Source organism: Annulohypoxylon maeteangense (assembly GCF_022496945.1).
Source record: "Annulohypoxylon maeteangense strain CBS 123835 unplaced genomic scaffold GGS22scaffold_12, whole genome shotgun sequence".
Lineage (NCBI taxonomy): Eukaryota > Fungi > Ascomycota > Sordariomycetes > Xylariales > Hypoxylaceae > Annulohypoxylon > Annulohypoxylon maeteangense.
Genome location: NW_025953259.1, coordinates 743,170 through 761,567, shown reverse-complemented (window position 1 = coordinate 761,567; position 18,398 = coordinate 743,170). Strand labels below are relative to the sequence as shown.

Here is an 18,398-nt window from a genome sequence, read left to right as displayed (position 1 = left end):
GGAATATGGAATTTCAAACCTCAACTTCCAAACTTCTTTCCTTCTCCATCCCAATGCACTTCTGAATAACATCAACCCTCTTTCCCCCCTTACACCTCTCTCCTTCTTCCCTGCCCCCCCTTAGTCATATTCTCTATTTACTTGACTACCTAGTACATAGCGTTATTCAGAAATTGCACTCTGTTTTGTTGTTGTGATTCTCTCTCGCGGTTTCCCCCCTTTAGCCCCAAGTCCCTGAACGTTTTTTCCTCCGTCATCCCTTTTTCGAATCCAATCCAATTCTCTTCCCCCTCATTTCGTCTCTTCCGAATCATCTTCCATTTGATTTTTGTTTCAGGCTGTCCATTACCATCGGATTAAGTGGCCTTCGCATCTATTAAAAAAACAACAAACTTCACAAAAACAAAGATTATTCTCTTCCTTGGCCGACAACAACACGGATAGGGTCAAATACGATAGCCTCTCCCATGTTCTCCCACTAGAGTTTCGTTTATCCCTTCTCCGTGTCAATCGTGGCACCGAAAATTCATCGAACCCGATCCGGCCCTTCTCCGCGAGACCAGCTGTCGTGAGATACTCGGCACATCTAGGTCGACGTGGTCGTCTACGGTAATAGTAGACTTCCCTCTGGAGACCATCACTCGTTTTCTCCCTGGTCGCAGGCGCCCTTCTCACTTTCCATCAACCTTACCATCTTTAATCTCCAATTCGGATCATTGTCATTACTTGACCGACATTCCTACCTTGTTAAGTGTACTAATTATTGGGTGTCGGTAATCTAAAGGTGTGCATTTTTTTTTTTTTTTTTTTGCTTTACTCATATTATATACACACTACCTACTCGGTATCTATCTATTTGGGTATCGTGGTCTTGTCACCGTATTAATCGAAATATCATCTATGTGATCACTCACTAACAATAACTATTAAAGACATCCACCCTGCCCCGTTCGCGGAACCCCTCTTCTTTCGTTCAAAGCTTCTTCTATAGCCAATAGATTACACAAGCGAATCGAATCCCTTCGTTCGTAAGCCCGCCCATCCGACCATTCGGGCTCTAAATCTTTGAATATGGCTGCGTTGGTCCAAACATATCCTCAGCAAAGTGGAACAGTAACATTGCTTCAGACTAGACCAAGCTCAGCTTCGGGAAGGATGCCAGGACCATCAGGAACTCAGCCTAACCCGGCGTACATGGGTAATTCGCAAAGGAACAATTATCATGGTCTGTCTAATAGTGTTGGAGGAGGGCAGACTGTATATCGTGGCAACACCTCCACACCGGTTCAGCCATATGCCTTCACAGCTACGCCAAATCTAGCCAACGGCGGACAATGGCAGCAGTACGGAGCCTACCGTTCGTCGACAAGTGTTCCGAATATGCAGATGACAGATCCAAACGCTTCGGCGCGTTCCCGTCCTGTAAATTCCAACACACCGGGTAACAACACCAGTTACTCATCAATATCCAATGGGATGTCTCAAGATGATTCTCGGGTTGCCGCTCCATCTGGACCTCGGCCTCAGCTTGCACCGTTAAATATTTCTTCTAACCAACCAACATTTGCACAGGTTGCTGCATCAAAAGCAGCACCGGAACGATATAGACGACCGTCTGCGAAACACACAGACTCTTCGCCTGGCGTAATGCAGGCACAGCAGCCGCAAGGTTCAGCAATTCCATCAGGTTCCGGCATGGCCACCGTTGTTCATCTTTATAATCCTCGAGCTATGCCCGACCGGAAAGCAGGGATGTCTAGGAATTCAGTAGTATCTGTGGGTAGGCCGCATAGCGCCTACGGGTCCATGGCTGGAGTGGCGGTGGATGACATGCAGCTATATCGGCATCCTACCGAGGAAGAAGCTAAAAGATTTCGACGGCGTAGCATACACTCCATCAATTCTTCCGATTATCCCAACCCCCCGACCCCGCAGGAGTTCAAGAAAGCGGAAGAATCATTCCGCCTAGAAGCGTTAGCCGCGTCGAGGAAGCATGGTAGTTCAGATAAGAGCCAGAAAATTGCACCTCGACCTGTTTCTGGCCTCTCTACCAATGGACCAGTCGAAAAGAATAGTATGCATCGCATTAATGGCAGTTCGGAAAGTCTTGTTTCGAGCGGGAGCAGTAATTCTAGGCCATCTTCGGTACGTATTAACCCCTGGAAGAGTTAGGGAAAAGTCTCCGATGGATTGCCCAATCAGGTGACGGCGAGACAGTATTGCCTCACTAATATACTAACTGAACCTGCTATAACAGTCTGCCAACCGAAACTCCAGTGCATCTGCCCCCACGGCAAGCCCCGCCTCCACCTCCACCTCTGCAGACAAGAAGACCGGCCACGATCAATCAAAGCAGGTGAATATCCCGCCTCGCGGTTCATCAACTGATGTCGGCAAACGAACTATTAATCCATCTCCCTTGTCGAAACCGGTAACCATGGGTACCGGATCTTCGTCCGATGACTCGGGAACACCCGCTAATGCATCGGAGCCGCCCCTAGCCAAGTCGTCGGCGCCGACTTCTGGTTCGATGGCCGATAGTCCTGCGGCTAAGCAGCTCGCTGCAATTAATGAGAAGGGAGGAAAGTCTAAGAGCAAGACATCGCGGCTGCGACGAGCTTTCTCATTCGGCAGCGCAGCTGAACTTAGGAAGGCTGCCGGCCAAGACATCACCACTTCCGACGCTGCTAAGATATCGCAAAATGAGACCTCAAGATTGCACAAGGATCCCAGACCTGAGGATCTTTACGAGGAGGAACAGGCACGGATTGCGCAGAAGCAGGAAGAGAGCGGAATCGGAAGCAGTATCTATTCTGGCACTAAGCTATTCTCCGGATCGACCGATAACCTTTCGATCTCTTCGACGGCATCATCTGCATCAATCATGCTCCGTAAGATGGGACGTGGGATGAAGAAAGGTGGTAGGTCGTTAGTTGGATTGTTCCGACCCAAATCCATCATCGGGTCGCCTGAGGATTTGAAATTGCCCGAAGTTTCTCAGGCCGAAGTGTCCATGGTAACAGTGGAAGCCGAGCGCGAAAGGGTCAACGTCAATGTCGATCCTCATTCACAACAAGCTGGTGGTACTGGCTTCCCCCATCTAGAAAATAATTCGGTGGATGTGACAGTCGATGCCCTATCATCCGATCGTCTTGGGAGTTCAGGCACAGATAATTCTGGTGCAAGAAAAAGCATAGTTGGTGGTGAAAGGGAGAGAGCTGAGGTACTCGCAACGATTCGAAAGGGTATCTTGAAAAGTAAGTTTGACATTGAAATTCAATTCCAATTTAGTTCTAACACTATTTTTAGCTCGCAGCAACTCTCCAAGCCCAGTAAACCGGGGACCTGAGCTTAAAGGTCCTACATTCGATCTTCCGACAATCCCCAACGTTTCGAACTCTCCCAGTTCCAGCGCTCCGAGCACCCCGAATGATGAAGTACAGGGTCACAGACGCAGCGGGTCTGTTGCTATCGGCAGTGAAGACTATTTCGTGTCAGCGCTTCGCCTTCGTCAAGACACTAGGAGTGCACCGACAACACCTCAAGGTAGCGGTAGCAAGCGAAATGCCACGTTCAGCCCACGGCTCATCTTCTACGACACCTGGCCGAGTGGCGAGTATGACCGTCGTGGCGATATCGCAACTTGCAATCGCCTGACGCCAATGCTTGCCCAACAAATCAAGGAGGAATTGAACAGTTTCAAAATGGTAGGTGTTGATGAAATCTTATTGCAATTTCACTCGTACTATTTACTAACGCCCCATTTCAGGAAATGGAAGTTCACGAGACGTCCAAGATTTATACGCACTTTTTCTAACGACGACAAGCGCCACACTACGAAATATCAGCAAAAATGATTCCGTTCTCGATTAAAGGCTTATAGGCCCGCGATCATGTATTTGACACTGTTAAAGTCCACGGCGTTTGCACAGGGTCAGCATAGTAAGGTGTCATGGCGTTTTCGAATTTACATTATCTTGCTATTTTCCGAGCACAAAAACATACCTGTTACTATAATATCGAATGGATCACCACTAGTAACAGCGGGGACCCGATGACTACTAAGGACACCAAACTTGTTAGAGTATCTTTGCGAGAGGCAACCTTCAGAGGTCCGTTGCTATTCCATTCTGGAACAAGTCATGGCTTGTACTCTTGTTCAGAGTCACGCACCTGGTGTATCATGTATGATAGCGCACCGTCCGGCCTATCGTGGAGGGGGGGAAGTTTGAACTAGGTGCAGGTATTGACCTAGTTATAACCCGGCCCGTTTCTCGGAATGGGGAGGGGAGTACATAGCCTTGAGGCTTGCACGTGGGGATTAAAAGACCGAACTGGCCGAGAGTATGATTTCAATCCTGTTGGTGGAGTATTGAAAATAAAACGGCATCTTCATCTACCCCCTTGCCTACGCACGTATCTATCACATTAAGTTCTACCTCGCCCTCGACGATGCAACTGAGCAAGGCCAACATTTTGGAACCAAGCATAGATGTATGTATCTACAGGGTGTTGCATCATCCTAATTTCTAGACAAGGGAAATGAAGGGAGTTAGCATTTGAAATTCGAGCAAGAGAGGAACAATACATTTTGTCTTTTTGTTCACGACCTCGAGACCATGATAACGTTTGCTCCTAGGGATGGAAGTAATGTACAATTAGTGAAAGATTTGAGCACACCACGTATTTCAGGCGGATAAAGAGTGAATATCAATATTAATTTCGAGTCATTACTATGTGTTGTTTCCTATCCTACCTATTTCCTCATGTACACCTTTCCTTTCTCTGGTACGGAGGCGAATCGGTAAAGGAAAAAAAAAATCGGGTGAATTCGTCTGCAAGACCCTGTTTGTACGTAGCATCGTGACGATTGCGTTCTCAAGGGTTCTCCCTAGTGAGGGTTTCAGTCTAACCGTGGAGGGATTAGATGGGTTGCCAAGAGGTCACAACAGTCCAGCATGATCGCTCTTTTGTATGTATAAGTACTTGCTCGATTAATACGAGATGTTAGCCGCCGCATGGCAAATGTTGGTAAATAAAATAAAATGATCGGATTCTTGCTATACCAAATGAGAGGCTAGCTTCCTTATTAACCTTATTGGCGGCTTGTCCAACCCCCTCTGGATGTCCGGGTCGTTCGTCGGTCATGTGATACCCTTCGGCCTCACCACTTTTACTACAATGCCCGCTAGATGATAGCTTTTTAATTGACATTTCCTAAATAGGTACCGTTTCCTATCGTTAGACATTTCTTTGTAAATATATACGCATTGGATTGCCTGTTCCCTAATATTATTCTATCAATGTATTAGATATATTTTAAGTCTGCGGAATCGAATTCCACTTCGATAGGTACCTTAAGGTGCGTTAGCTCATTGGTCAGGTTGAATGAGGTGTTACGGGGTTCTAATGCTGGAATTCTCGTGCACCAACGTTCTTGGAACGCCAGAATAAGCTGACCTATAGTTGATAGTGCTTAACAGCATTCGTCCTAATCAATGAAGAACAATATTCCGTAATATTTCCATCCCTAACTCATTAAAATAAGGAGTTGCGATTAGATAATCAATATACCTGTATTGACACGGAGATATCGGATTTAATCCGATAAGAAATTGCTGATACGTTTATCGATAAGAATACTACTTGTGGATTTTCTTAGGAAACCAATTGTCATAAGAACTTTCTTATGAGACCTTTCAACCGCAAGACTACGAAATCGCCATCCTGGAGCTTGGAAGAAGGCTAGGTTCACGCTGGAAGATTCCCGGCTCCGGCTGGAAATTGCTAGCTAGAAAATACGTCGCAATGGCTTCCAGCACGACGAATGGAGAGACGGCCACGGCCAAGACCAAGTTACATGGGCGGGCTTTCTATGAAAGCATTGGCAGTCCCAAGTTTGTGCTTGCGCCGATGGTCGACCAGTCCGAGTTCGTATGTCTTCTTTAAAGATAACTCGTATCACTTTAGAGCATTCAATACTAACTCTCTTTCAATATTATTAGGCTTGGCGTATGCTCACCAGATCGTTCCTCACACCAGCCGAGAATTCGAAAGTCTTAGCTTATACGCCCATGTTTCATGCACGATTATTCGAAGAGGCGCCCAAGTATAGAGATACGCATTTCGAAGCTACTCAACCTTCCACACCCACAGACCCCGAACAACCTCCCCAGTCGGTACCATTCCTCGACGGTAACCCAGCATTTGATCGCCCTTTATTTGTACAATTCTGCGCCAATGACCCCGAGCATCTACTTGGCGCAGCAACCCAAGTCGCACCTTTTTGCGACGCTGTGGACCTGAACCTAGGCTGTCCACAGGGCATTGCGCGCAAAGGCCATTACGGCGCATTCCTACAAGAGAACCAAGAACTCATCTACAAATTGATCAACACCCTTCACAAGAAACTTCCCATACCTATCACGGCCAAGATTCGTATATTAGAGAACAAAGAGGATACCCTAGCTTATGCTAAGAATGTGCTGGACGCCGGCGCAAGTATTATTACCGTGCACGGACGGAGGCGGGATCAAAAGGGGCATTTGACGGGAGTCGCAGATTGGGAATACCTGCGCTACTTACGGGATAATCTACCTAAGGAGACAGTTATTTTCGCCAATGGAAATATACTTCAACACGGTGATTTAGAGCGATGTCTCGAAATCACGGGCGCTGACGCTGTAATGAGCGCAGAAGGCAACCTCAGCGACCCTGCCATCTTCGCGCAAGTACCCGCGCCAGGAGAAGAAGGACGGGAATACTGGCGAGGCAAAGACGGCAAGGGCGGATATCGAGTCGACGGCGTGTTCAGGCGTTACATGGACATCATACATAAACACGTTCTCCAACGCGAGCCACCGACGCGAAGACCGCTATTCGTCATCGGAGACGACGAGACCTGGATCGCGGAAGGGAAGGCGAGAGACGCGGAACAAGACGAGGAAGGCCCGGCGCGCAAGAAGCGGAAGAAGGACGGCGGCGCAGGAAAGAGCGAGAGGTGCACCTCGCCGAACCTTATCGCCATCCGGCCCCACCTGTTCCATCTCCTGCGGCACTTCATCTCCGTACACACCGATATCCGGGACGCGCTCGCTAGATGCTACGTTGGCGATATCCCCGCGATAGAAAATGTCTTGGAGATGGTGGAGCGCAGGGTTGCTGAGGGGTTGGTCGAGTATGAGAGGACGGGGGGGAAGAGCGTTGAGGAAGCGCAGACGGATCTGAAGGCGGGTCTGGATAAGGGGTCTGCGGTGGAGGGGGAAAATGGGGATGATGAGGATGATCTGGAGAGCTCGGTTGCGACGGTGAGGAAGTGTAAGAGGCCGTGGTGGGTTGCGCAGCCGATTGTGAGGCCGTTGCCGAAAGAGGCTTTGGCGAATGGGAGTATTAGTTTGAGTAAGAAGGAGAAGAAGAAACGGGAGCTAGCGGCGATGGCTACGGGTGAGGGTGAGGCGGCCGAGGGAGGGGTGGATAGGGGTGTCGAAGGGGAATTACCGGTGTCGGATTGTGTGGATGGTGTTAAGGAACCTTCTTTGGATGCGAAGAGGCCGGCTGATGAGTTGGTTTGTGGGTGAGGGGAGGTAGAGGGTGAGATACCATGGATATTAGTTGAATGGACGACTGGGTACTAGTTAGGTGTGTTGAAATACTTGGCTGGTCTAATCTAGCTCACTAGATAGTCTACTACTCCTTAAATACGAATCATCTTCGCATATATTCGTCCTGTCATCCATCATCCATCTTGTTCTCTGGCATTCGAAATTCACGAGGTTATTCTCTTCATCTTCTGTCATAGGTATCTAACTCCGACTTCATTGAATAAGTTCAATTCTTTTTAGAAGTCATCTCATCCTATCACTCTTTGTAGAGGTTTACTAAGTATGTGATTATCAAAATATGAAATCATTAGGAATCTAGGTACACTGTGTATCAAAGGTGGTATACGTAACCTCCGCTTCCTTCTTGCCTACAGGCAACTGGGTAGGTAATAACTCAACCTTTCAATATACAGAATATGCATTTAGTCCAATTGTCATGAGTTGCCTTCCCCAAAAATCCCTTGCCTGACTTTTGAAGCAATCCCGAACTGGGGTATCTTTTGCTATCTTCTAACCTCACTATGTGTATCCTTGAGGATTTGCCTCTAACGCAAGGACAATCTTTAAAGTCATAGGCATTCTCTCACCGCGCTTGTACCGCTCCATGAGCCCAATGCAATTAACCAGAATGTCATTGGTGGATGATAGTGTCTTCGCGAGAGTCAAGGGTGTCAACCCATTCCTAGCCTTTGAGTCGACGTTGACTTGATTTGTTCGTAGTAGATCGGTGACAATTCGTAGTTTACTATGTATATGATTGAGTGTTTCAAACGCCCTTATTGCCCAATATAATGGAGTCTGTCCCTCCTTGTCTTTGCTTTCCACATCTACGCCTTTTGACGTAAGCAAGACTGCGACGCAATCATGTATACCTCTGTGGGCGGCGTGGGATAGAGGTGTTCTACCTTGGTAATCTTTGAGATCGGGTTTGACAGTAGCTAAAGGAAGAAGCCAAGCCATGGGGGTTTGGATGTAGTACCGAAAAGGCTCTATTGCGTAGTGAAGAGGAGATTGTCCTTGATGACATCTAGAATTGAGGTTTACTAAGCCGGTGTTATAGAGCACTTGGGCAATTCGCAATGCCCCATTACCCACTGCATGAGAAAAGGGTGTCCTGCCGCTTTTATCCGGTAAATCGACTTGAACCCTCGGATTCTCAAGGAAAAAGCGAAAAATATCGATTTCTCCTTTTCTGTCTTCGAAATAGCGGCACATGTATATCAATGCCGTCATATCATCTTTGACAAGGACATTCGGATCGAGATATCCATGCGAAAAGAGCCACCTGACCCCTTTTATAGACCGATTTGAGATAGCATAGTACAGCGGCGTACGCCCATTACTATCTGATCTTTCAATGTTTTCTCCCTGTAGCCACATTGCTTCCATCGCTGTTGTACAGCCAAGGCGTAATAGACAAATAAATTGACTATCGTATGGACGAAAATTGATTCCATCTAAATTTGAAAAATATTCTTCCTCTTCCTTGTCGTGTGAAATCCCGAGACCCTTGTCTAAGAAAGCCTGCAAACCGAGATCTCGAGCTGCTTCCCGGCAACCACGTGCAATGGCTGCAACCAGAGGTGTACCATACCAACCCCCTTTGATATCCATATGGTTTAGTCTATCTGGGGATTGTTGGAGAAGATTGACTAGGTTTTGATGCGCGAGAACATATAACATATTTATATCGGGTGTATACAAGATCTCGCTACCCTTCGTATCCTTGGAGCGCATCCTACCGAAGCGTGTACAATATATATCATGAAGGATAGACCAAGGTCGCAATGGGAATTGTCGAACCCAATCGGATTGTTGCACACCAAAATGCTGAGCCAAGTCGGAGTGAAATAACACGTTTCTAACGGCATATTCCAAGAATGGATGTGTCTTGTTCATGGTATCACGGTAGTGTTCTGCTTCCGACTGAGTAGCCAACTTATGTTCGCAACGGCTTTCGCTGAAGATATCGTCCCCGTCGACAAATTGTAGTAGATATCGTATCTGCTTGAGACAGGTCTGTTTTACAACGTCCTGACTCCTGCCTACGAAGTTGCCCTCTAGGTGGGGCCGTAGAATTTGAAGTTCGTCTCCGCGAAGCAGAAAATCCCGAACAGATTCGTGTATGAATTGCACGTAGCATTTACGATCTCGACTATGCACCTTCTCCACAAGACCTTTTGATGAACTGAGAATATAGCGATACATATCCTCATCTGACACGTGGTTACCCCATGCGAGTGGATGGTCGAGTCCAGCATTGATAGCAAAATACAGCTCCTCTAAGCTTAGTTGGCGGCGTGTGAATAAAAGTAATTGAAAACAAAGAAGCATTGCGTCTTGATCTTCCAGGTCCCGTATTAACATGTCCTTGAATAGAAGGCTGAGTTCGGATGGCAATCTTTCGAGCTGCTGACCTAGAGCATCTATCTTGCCGCAATCGAAAGCTTTATTCAACATTGGAATAACTAGGGCAACCCATAGGAAGACCCCTGAGGCTTTTTGAAGGATTCGACGTTTTATATATGACACAGGTCCAGACGAATCAATCGTAAGCATTGAGTCGATGTAGCGCTCAAGATCAAGGTTATGGCCAATTTCGTTTTCAATGCTCATCGGGATATATTTCCTGGCTGATATGTTCGGATAATGTCGGCTTGAGAAACAAAAATATAGGTGGCTACCTCGCTCCAGGGCTATATCGCCGATTTCTTGAAAGAACGAGACCATGTCTCGTGCTTGGTTTTCAGGACATTCGTCTAGGGCGTCGATGTAGAAAACGATTTGGCAAGTTCTAAGCTTGCTAACGACACGCGAGAGCAAATTCTTGAGGCTTTGTATTTGCCAGCCATGCTGTTCGATCGGTCTAGGATCTATAAAGTCGAGTTCGGTGAAGACATTTTTGAGATTCGGAAACATGGTCATAAGTTGCCATAATAGGCTACGGTATAGCCCAAGTATCGTCCGTTCGAGTTCGTGTCCTCGTGCATTGAAGAAGAAAGAGACTATCTCCGCTTCGGGTATTGCGTTTGTAGATACTGTAAGTAGATATTTCATGAGTATCGATTTCCCAGTGCCTGGTTTTCCTTTAATCCAAAAGAGCCCATGATGGTCACAGAACTTTTCTGAATCAACCCAATCCCGGTATTGGGTGGTGTGTCGGATCCAATCGCAAGTATTTGGGTTGGGTTCTCGAAGATTTTGTCGGCGATTATGGGCCTGGTCAAATGGCAGTGTTTTGAAGAGGCGTTCTTGATCTGTTTCTGAAGAACGATTATGCTCTGTAGCTGGCCGGGTATATGTATTGCCATTGTGAACCCGGCTATTGCCATCAATATATTGGAAATAAAACGAAGAGCTTCCTTGTCTAGACATCTAGACTAGAGCTCCATGATGATTTCAAGCTAAGGTTTTGTTGATCCTCTAGAAAACGAAGAAATTGGGATTGGGGAAGATATTGGCATTGGGATACTTGGGCACGATATATATGTTTTTCCTCGTGTTACTAAGTGTGGTGTACGGCTATGGTCATCCATTGGATGATGCCACGGGAACTCAGCCTACAGCGTTGCTACAGCGTTGCTACAGTGTTGCTGTAGCGTTGAGACTGTAGAGGCTGTGCACCAGTTAGGCAGACTGTTAAGGCAGGCTGTGAAGGCAGGCTATTAAGGTAGAGTAGATTTGTGTCTAAGGAAATCTATGATGGCCAAGTTTCGTTCCCCCATCCCTTTGATTTTGATACATGACGGAATATATCTAAATCTTCAAGATGGCTGAACCTTTTGGTATTGTATCGGGCGCCGTAGGGATCGCTTCAGCTTTGAGTGCGTGTATGGACGGAATAAAGGCCATTCAAATTGGGCGACGTTTTGGATCCGACTTTCAGACGTTCCAGTTACGCCTGCGAATGCTGGAATTGCGACTTGCACGCTGGGGAGAAGCCCTACGAGTCCACGATGATCCACAATTCAACGATTCAGCAGCAGCCACCGACGAAATCAGAGCTGCAAAAGAAGCTCTTTTTCAAATCCTCGAACTTCTCCAGAAATCCGACAAGTTGTCTAAGAAGTTTCGACCATCGGGTGAACGAGACGATGATCCTTCATCAGGGGAAACAACTGAACTGGACCGAAACATACTTTCCCTCGATAGAAACATCCAGGATATTATTGCGCGTCGTAAACAGAAGAACAAAGTCAGTGGGGTGAAGATTGCGCGATGGGTGCTCTACAGCAGAGACCATGCCCTGCAACTCATCGAGGATATTACATCATTGATAGACTTGCTGCAGCAATTATTTCCGATGCCAGAGAAAGAATTGGCACTGGCTGTAGAGGAAGTGAAGCAACTTAGCTCAGCTATTGTTGATCAACAATCTACCATTCGGTATCTGCAACTATCGGTGCAAGGTATTGATGAAAGTTTCAAAAAGGCGATCGGTTCCCTTGAGACACAAGGTCATCGTTACGGAGACCAATACATGGAAGAGAATGCGCGTGTTCAGAATGGGCACACGTTCACGCAGGGTTGGGGGAGGTCTTCCGGTCCCGTTCCTGTCGGACCGAGCATGACTTTTGCTTATCAAAGAGCAGCAGGTTTCTCGAGAATTCGTAATGGGGATGTCTATGTCGAGAAAGACGATTTCTGGTCGTAAGGGTTTACTGTATGGAGGATAGAGATGATTGTTGAAAAAGGCAGAAACTCAAACGATCAAGCGATCATAGATGTACCTAGTACCTACGAAGTAGTACCATCCGTTTTAAGGTGCGCCACAATTGTAGGTGCATATGTGGCTTGACCGTCGGTTTCCAAGTTGCTTGTTTTTTCTTCTTGGCGGTGCGGTCTGACCGAGAAGTACTGCCCCACTTGCCTCGGAAGATGATAGTTCCAAAGTATATATTACCAAGCTCCCTTTCTTCGAGTTTCAAAGTTAAGCACCTTATATAGGTAACAACTTTAAGAGAAAGTATGCCAAATAGTCATATTTCTCTAGATATCATATGACTTTAGTTTTTTATTATTAAAATAAACATAACACTCGATTCCTAACTAGATACCTCATCCATCATGGTAAGGCTGTACCATCCAGACGTCGGATACTCGGATACTATGTAAACAAACTGACTCTTCGAAAAGGCTCCCTTAGGGAAATTTGCGCTATCTGCGCTCTTCGCTGGACTTGCCGTCTTCGGATTTCGCGCCTCTATGGGCCAAATGGGTACCAACGGGCTCGGTAAGCTGCTGCGGCAAGTCACAGGCGCCGGCGCGGAACTTACCGGCGCTCCGACGCCCTTCAAACGCGAATTTACTGGCATTACGGGGCTAGATAAGTACCTATCGGTGCTTGTGGCCTTCTTCGCGTCACTAGTCGATGATGGCGGCGCCGGTTGGGAAGTTACGGCTTTCTACATCTGGGGCATGGCCCAGTTTGCTGCCGGATGGACTGTGCTCGTGCTTGAGGGCCGGAGGTCCGGAAATCGCGGACGCATCGTGAGTTGGGTTGGTACTGCTGGTATCGTCTTCCAGAATTTAACCTGGACCTTCATTGTACCGCTCTACCTTGCGCTACACCTATTTACGTCGCCTATTGCGAAATTAGGTGGTAAAGATGCCAAAAGCAGAGGCGATGCTGCGCGCCAGAGCCTGTTCGTCTATCTTTGGGACCTCGCACTCATTCCTCTGGCTGTTACCCTGGGACTCGTTGTTCCTACTATCGTCATGAGCTTGCCCGAGCTTCTCCATCAATCTGCTGCCACTCACTATAACTGGATTGCATTCTGGCAAGCTTTCCCTCTGGTATGTGAGCTCAAAATCTCTTATCGTCTTTAAGCATTGCCGCCACTTTTACTTGAGAATCGATTGAGCCTGTCTACCTCATTTTACTCTTGCCATATTAACTCATTTCATTATCTTAACTAATCATTCCTCTTTCACAGTGGACCGTACTTGTCCTAGATATCCTCCACAACGCTTGTTACTTCCTATTTGGAAGCCTCAGCCCACAGGATGCCCAGGGCAAGCCAACTACGCCCGGAAATGGCTTCATGGTAGCTGTATCTGGCGTGTACCAATTCGGCCTGATAATCAGTGCCGTAACGCAAATCCCCATCTTAGCGATCTCCTTACTCCCTACCCCCCTCCGCTCTACCCTCGCCGCCACATTCCCCAAGTACGCCTCCCTGATTTCGCAAATCACTTTCGCGCGTACCTTCGTGCCCCACTCACTTTCTGCGCCTCCAACCTTAGATCCGTCGAACTACGGGCCTGGCGATCTCGCCCCCCTGGTCATCAATTTCCTCCAGTACGACTTGTACACTGGCAACACGACTGTCTTGCTATGGGCTCTGTACCTGCACGTGACAACCTCCGGACGCCCCTTTACCAAGACTTTAAGCACGACCATCTTCTGGACGCTTATCGGTGGACCTAGCGCGGCTGCTATAGCTCTTCTCTGGGACCGCGATGAGCTCGTGAAGGAAGGAGAAGACAAAGTTGCTATTGAAGCGAAGACTAAGTAATATGTTAGGAGATATGTGATATGTAGGAAGTCTGGATGGCTAGTTAGGAAGCTAGAGGAGATGAGCGCGACATGTAAAAAGGGGTGGGGATATATAGGCATTTAGGGAATGGGAATTGGGGTCTTAGAGGAACTCACGGGAAGGACTTTCATACCAAAGGAGCTCTGGATTATCTTTTCCTGGATACTTATATTGGTTCTTGGGGAGAAGTGTTGTGGGCGGATATAAAAGGGGAATTGGGTAAGGCGGGCATGTTAGGCTTCACGGCATTAGGTCAAAACCTACTCGAAGCCTAGCTATAAAATAGCGACCTATTTGAGCTTATGAAAATATATACTTTCTTTTCACACTCCAACAATCCCACTACGTCCACTCACTCCCCCCTTACCTCCCTTAGCCGCCCCTGACTCGCAAGATACGCCGCACCAGAATCAGCCCAAATCTCATACCGCAGCACCCTGCACCCCTCATCAAACACCAATGCATACGCGAAAACCTCATCCCAGCTCTCCCCCGTAGCCACCCACGTGAACCGCGCCGTCCCCCGCACCGCGACCCGGCTCTCCATCGCGTCCACAACGTAGTCCGCGAACCGCATGTCCTCGTAGTCTAGACACGACGACACCTTCTCGAAATACATCTGTACGCCCGCGCGTCCGCGGAACTCTCGCCCGAGAAACGGCGCGAGCTGTGATAATCTGTGCTCGTAGGCGAGGATGTCTGGGGATGCGGAGAAGTGGTCGAGGATCTCGTCTAGGGGCTTTTTCTCCGCGAAGCTGGTGCAAAACGCTGTTGCGGCTTCGAGGAGCTGTGCGCGTTTGTGGTGGGGCATTTTGTGGGGGTTGTTTCTTTAAATTCTAGGTACCAGAACAATTAGTAGATTCTTCAGTAGAGGACTCGGATTGTTTATTGTAACAGAGTTCCAAGGTTTGGAAATATGTATCTATCTGTGACACGTGATTAGAGAAGGCACGTGGTTAAAGGTCACATGATACCCCTTATCTAACACAATATTCATGCTTAGGTAACTATGTGTTTGTTATCAATTCTTTGAATTCATTAGGAGATCCAGTGTGATCTCTTATTGTCAAAGATTAGACTCATGAATGGACGTATGTATCTATGTATCACGAATGGTACCTATAGTTGTTGATTTAAAGTATTTCCTACCTTCCTCAAAAGGGGGTACCACAAAAAGGGGCAAAGTGGTTACACTCAAATCAGATGTTAGATCTAAACGTGTGTTCCCCTTCTGGAATTATTCGTGCGTTTTATTCGCGGGAAAATTGGCCGAGGCAATGGTACTATTTATGCCAGGATAGTTACGAGGGTACTTTAGCCGTGGGTCAAGCCTGGAATGGAAGGTTGCTCGTATTTATTAGTCGCAATGCGACCTTGAAGAAACCCTATCGCCCCATTTTACCGGCGATGCTACTATAGATCAAGAATGTAGTTCTTCCGCGTGGTAATCTATAGCCTGGACCTCTCGGCGGTCGAAGCAAAGATTAGTATATTATGACCAACCCGAAGGGAATGCTGGGCAAATTCAAATGCTAACCTCAACTAATCCGCTCTCCATAGGATTCATAGCTCCTCATCGTCAAGAGAGTACAGAAGAATTGAAATTGAAAAATGAAGTGTCTCTCATTAGCAAGAGCCGTGTTATCTGGGCTCCTCTTGCAACATGTTTCTGCCGCCCCCACTGCGGATACATCCATAAGAGCCATTTACTTATTCAAGGATGTATTGAAATCAAACACTGCGTCTTTGAAAACATCCGGCTTCAATTCACTTATTATGTTCGGTGTTGGCATTCTTGAGAATGGCGACATTATGTATTACTCGAACACACCGGGGAGCTCTGACGCCCTTGTCGCCTCCAACGGTAGCTACGTCGGCGGCGATGCTCTCGCTGAGAAAGTCCGATCGTTCAAGACAGGTGACACGGGCGTGAACCGGCTCGAGATCTCGATGAACTCTCAACATGTCAAGGATCTCGTCCAATCTCCGGGAACTGGTTCTTCAACGCCCCTGTACCGCAACTTCGCGGCGCTGAAAGAGGCGTGGGATCTTGACGCTGTAAATAATGACGATGAGTCCATATACGACGTCTCCAGCACTGTTGCATTCGCAAAGATGCTCGGCAATGTGGGATATAAGTACACAATCGCACCATACACCAACACGGGCTTCTGGAAATCTCTTATAACGCAGACTAATAATGGCCTCGGAGAACCGAATCTGCTCCTAGACAGGGTGTACCTGCAGTGCTATGACGGAGGCGCGGGGAATAACCCCGCAAGCTGGCAGAGCACTCTTGGGCTTAAGGTCGTGCCGCTTGTATGGGTTACAAATGACTCGAAGCCGTCGCAAGGTATTACTGCTGCACAGGCGAAGTCTAGATTCCAAAGTTGGACTGCGCAAACAACCCTCGCCGGGGGTGGGTACTGGAACGACTATGATATTGAGAAAATGGGACTATCGTATACCGACTATGGGAATGTTCTGAAGAGCGTTTTCCCATAGGATTGGATCTGTTTATTATAGGTACCTAGGTAGTTCGATAGCTCCGTAATCAATTCCAAAGTTAGGAATCAGTTTCCCAAACAGCTTCAAATATCCAACTTTTCTTATCTTCGGGGAGCTGGTACTTGACCCGAAACTTGAGTCTCTTGTCTGCCTCTTGAAACAGGGCAGCATAATCCTCTGTGGTTCTTTCTTTGGAGTTGAGGACACCCATCATTTGCATGTCTACCTGCCGTATCATCTTGTCTTCGAGAAGCGACTCGCCCCGCTCCCCACCTGGCATAAGGTGCTCCGAGACTAGCACTCGTGCGCCCGGTTTGAGAGCTGGTAGAAGATTACGAAGGATCGAAACTGCTTCAGCGCGGGGCCAGTCGTGTAGGATATGTCGTAAGAAGTACGCATCTGCGTCGCGTAGCGGCTGAGGGGTGAAGAAATCGTGTTCTTGGAAGTTCAGATTGGATGGCTTATCAGACCGAGCTGCAGAAGCCGAGAAGGCAGCAGCACGATCTTGCACCGTGATGGTGAATTCTGGATAAGCCAATGCAAGGGCTCGAGAGAAGTAACCAGCTATGCATAAGCTGTTAGATCTCTATTCACGAAATAACGATAGAATAATGCGGGGAAAGCTTGGACTCACAGCCGCCACCGACATCTACGACTACAGCTTTTCGTCCGAGCTTTTCAGCCCATGGATACGCCTCGACATCCAAAGATCGACCTTTCAAGCCACCCCCGCCGCCTGCATGCCCTGCGATGGCTTGGTGAAATCTCGATTGGCGCACAGGATCGCCGTTCATCCACTGCCAAAAATTGCCGTTTGTTCCAGATGCATAATTAACAGCACACTCATTCATTTTCTCGGTCAGTGGCCATTTCTTAGCCGCGACTGGAATGGAAGCTTGAACGGCGGCGAGATCAACGGTGAGCCAGCGGAGAAAGTTGCAGAACGCGGGGTCCCGCGCAAGGGCGGCCGAAGCGGCCGTGTGACCGATTATTCCCGGCAAAGGCTCGCAGAAGATGAAGTTGGTAGCGGCGTAACGGATAAAACGTGTCAGTTTGTCTTCGGATAGACCGCTTTGTGAGGCTAAGCTGGATATGCTCACGGTACCCTCGAGCGGAACGAGGGCGGGGATATTGAATTCTAGGAGAGCTCCGAGCGAAGTCACATCATGATACTACTTCCGCCATCTACACATTAATGCGGATTCCGAAATGAAGATTTTCGCGGCTGACTTACGATAACCGCCATGTAAGTCAGCATCTTCTGAGGGCCCATGACGAGGGCTTCAACTTCACGAACGGCATCGAGGAGCTCCCGGCTAGCGTTTAAATCAATCGACTCGAAGCTTGGTCTCGCTACTGTATTATTTACTGTAGGGGAGGGAATTCCCTGGTTCTTGAGATCGTTTGAGAGCTTTGTAGAAGTGCGGTTGATGATCTCGCGAAGCTCCTCGATCGTGCGAGCCGCCATGTTGTTGAGATCTTAGAGTTGAGATCTCACAGTTGAATCAGTACAGATAAAATTATATTTCGAGATTAGGTTATGAGAAGTAGACTCTACTTGAACTCTACTTGAACTTAAAAAGCCATTCACTACTGGGATGAGTTAGGTTTCAATGCAGTGGAACGTACCTACCCGATAATACGAAATTTGGATGCATGAATGTCTCGGATTCATTGGGGGTCCGACCCGCATCACTGGTATCAAACACTCTTAAAAAAAAGCAAGAACGGCACAGCCGAGAAGCGTTAA

The 18,398-nt window shown here is 47.6% G+C and overlaps 8 protein-coding genes across 8 annotated transcripts; 5 read left to right on the top strand and 3 right to left on the bottom strand.

The window, feature by feature from the left end:
- Window positions 1-1,071: 1,071 nt before the first annotated feature.
- Window positions 1,072-3,817, top strand: GGS22DRAFT_190194 (uncharacterized protein; the record flags this gene model as incomplete). The annotated part of the gene is made up of 4 exons (XM_047964947.1): window positions 1,072-2,145; window positions 2,258-3,257; window positions 3,310-3,707; window positions 3,770-3,817. The coding sequence occupies 4 exons, from the start codon at window positions 1,072-1,074 to the stop codon at window positions 3,815-3,817; spliced, it is 2,520 nt and encodes an 839-aa protein (XP_047817370.1).
- Window positions 3,818-5,677: 1,860 nt separating this feature from the next.
- Window positions 5,678-7,717, top strand: GGS22DRAFT_167268 (FMN-linked oxidoreductase). Its single transcript, XM_047961963.1, has 2 exons — window positions 5,678-5,934; window positions 6,006-7,717. The coding sequence occupies exons 1-2, from the start codon at window positions 5,809-5,811 to the stop codon at window positions 7,575-7,577; spliced, it is 1,698 nt and encodes a 565-aa protein (XP_047817369.1). The 5' UTR covers window positions 5,678-5,808; the 3' UTR covers window positions 7,578-7,717.
- Window positions 7,718-7,813: 96 nt separating this feature from the next.
- GGS22DRAFT_32539 (uncharacterized protein) lies at window positions 7,814-11,230 on the bottom strand. The gene has a single exon (XM_047966815.1). It carries the CDS (start codon window positions 10,974-10,976, stop codon window positions 8,121-8,123), a length of 2,856 nt encoding a protein of 951 aa, XP_047817368.1. The 5' UTR covers window positions 10,977-11,230; the 3' UTR covers window positions 7,814-8,120.
- A 62-nt stretch (window positions 11,231-11,292) lies between these two features.
- GGS22DRAFT_167265 (uncharacterized protein) lies at window positions 11,293-12,759 on the top strand. The gene has a single exon (XM_047961962.1). It carries the CDS (start codon window positions 11,371-11,373, stop codon window positions 12,253-12,255), a length of 885 nt encoding a protein of 294 aa, XP_047817367.1. The 5' UTR covers window positions 11,293-11,370; the 3' UTR covers window positions 12,256-12,759.
- A 47-nt stretch (window positions 12,760-12,806) lies between these two features.
- On the top strand, window positions 12,807-14,356 carry GGS22DRAFT_195223 (uncharacterized protein; the record flags this gene model as incomplete). Its single annotated transcript, XM_047965634.1, has 2 exons — window positions 12,807-13,397; window positions 13,538-14,356. The coding sequence occupies 2 exons, from the start codon at window positions 12,807-12,809 to the stop codon at window positions 14,117-14,119; spliced, it is 1,173 nt and encodes a 390-aa protein (XP_047817366.1). The 3' UTR covers window positions 14,120-14,356.
- A 60-nt stretch (window positions 14,357-14,416) lies between these two features.
- On the bottom strand, window positions 14,417-15,011 carry GGS22DRAFT_167263 (uncharacterized protein). Its single transcript, XM_047961961.1, has one exon. It carries the CDS (start codon window positions 14,949-14,951, stop codon window positions 14,493-14,495), a length of 459 nt encoding a protein of 152 aa, XP_047817365.1. The 5' UTR covers window positions 14,952-15,011; the 3' UTR covers window positions 14,417-14,492.
- A 475-nt stretch (window positions 15,012-15,486) lies between these two features.
- On the top strand, window positions 15,487-16,675 carry GGS22DRAFT_32484 (uncharacterized protein). Its single transcript, XM_047966814.1, has one exon. The coding sequence runs from the start codon at window positions 15,752-15,754 to the stop codon at window positions 16,643-16,645; it is 894 nt and encodes a 297-aa protein (XP_047817364.1). The 5' UTR covers window positions 15,487-15,751; the 3' UTR covers window positions 16,646-16,675.
- On the bottom strand, window positions 16,676-18,210 carry GGS22DRAFT_32483 (S-adenosyl-L-methionine-dependent methyltransferase). The gene is made up of 3 exons (XM_047966813.1): window positions 17,883-18,210; window positions 17,283-17,820; window positions 16,676-17,212 (listed from the first exon to the last, which is right to left on the bottom strand). The coding sequence occupies exons 1-3, from the start codon at window positions 18,114-18,116 to the stop codon at window positions 16,707-16,709; spliced, it is 1,278 nt and encodes a 425-aa protein (XP_047817363.1). The 5' UTR covers window positions 18,117-18,210; the 3' UTR covers window positions 16,676-16,706.
- Window positions 18,211-18,398: the final 188 nt, after the last annotated feature.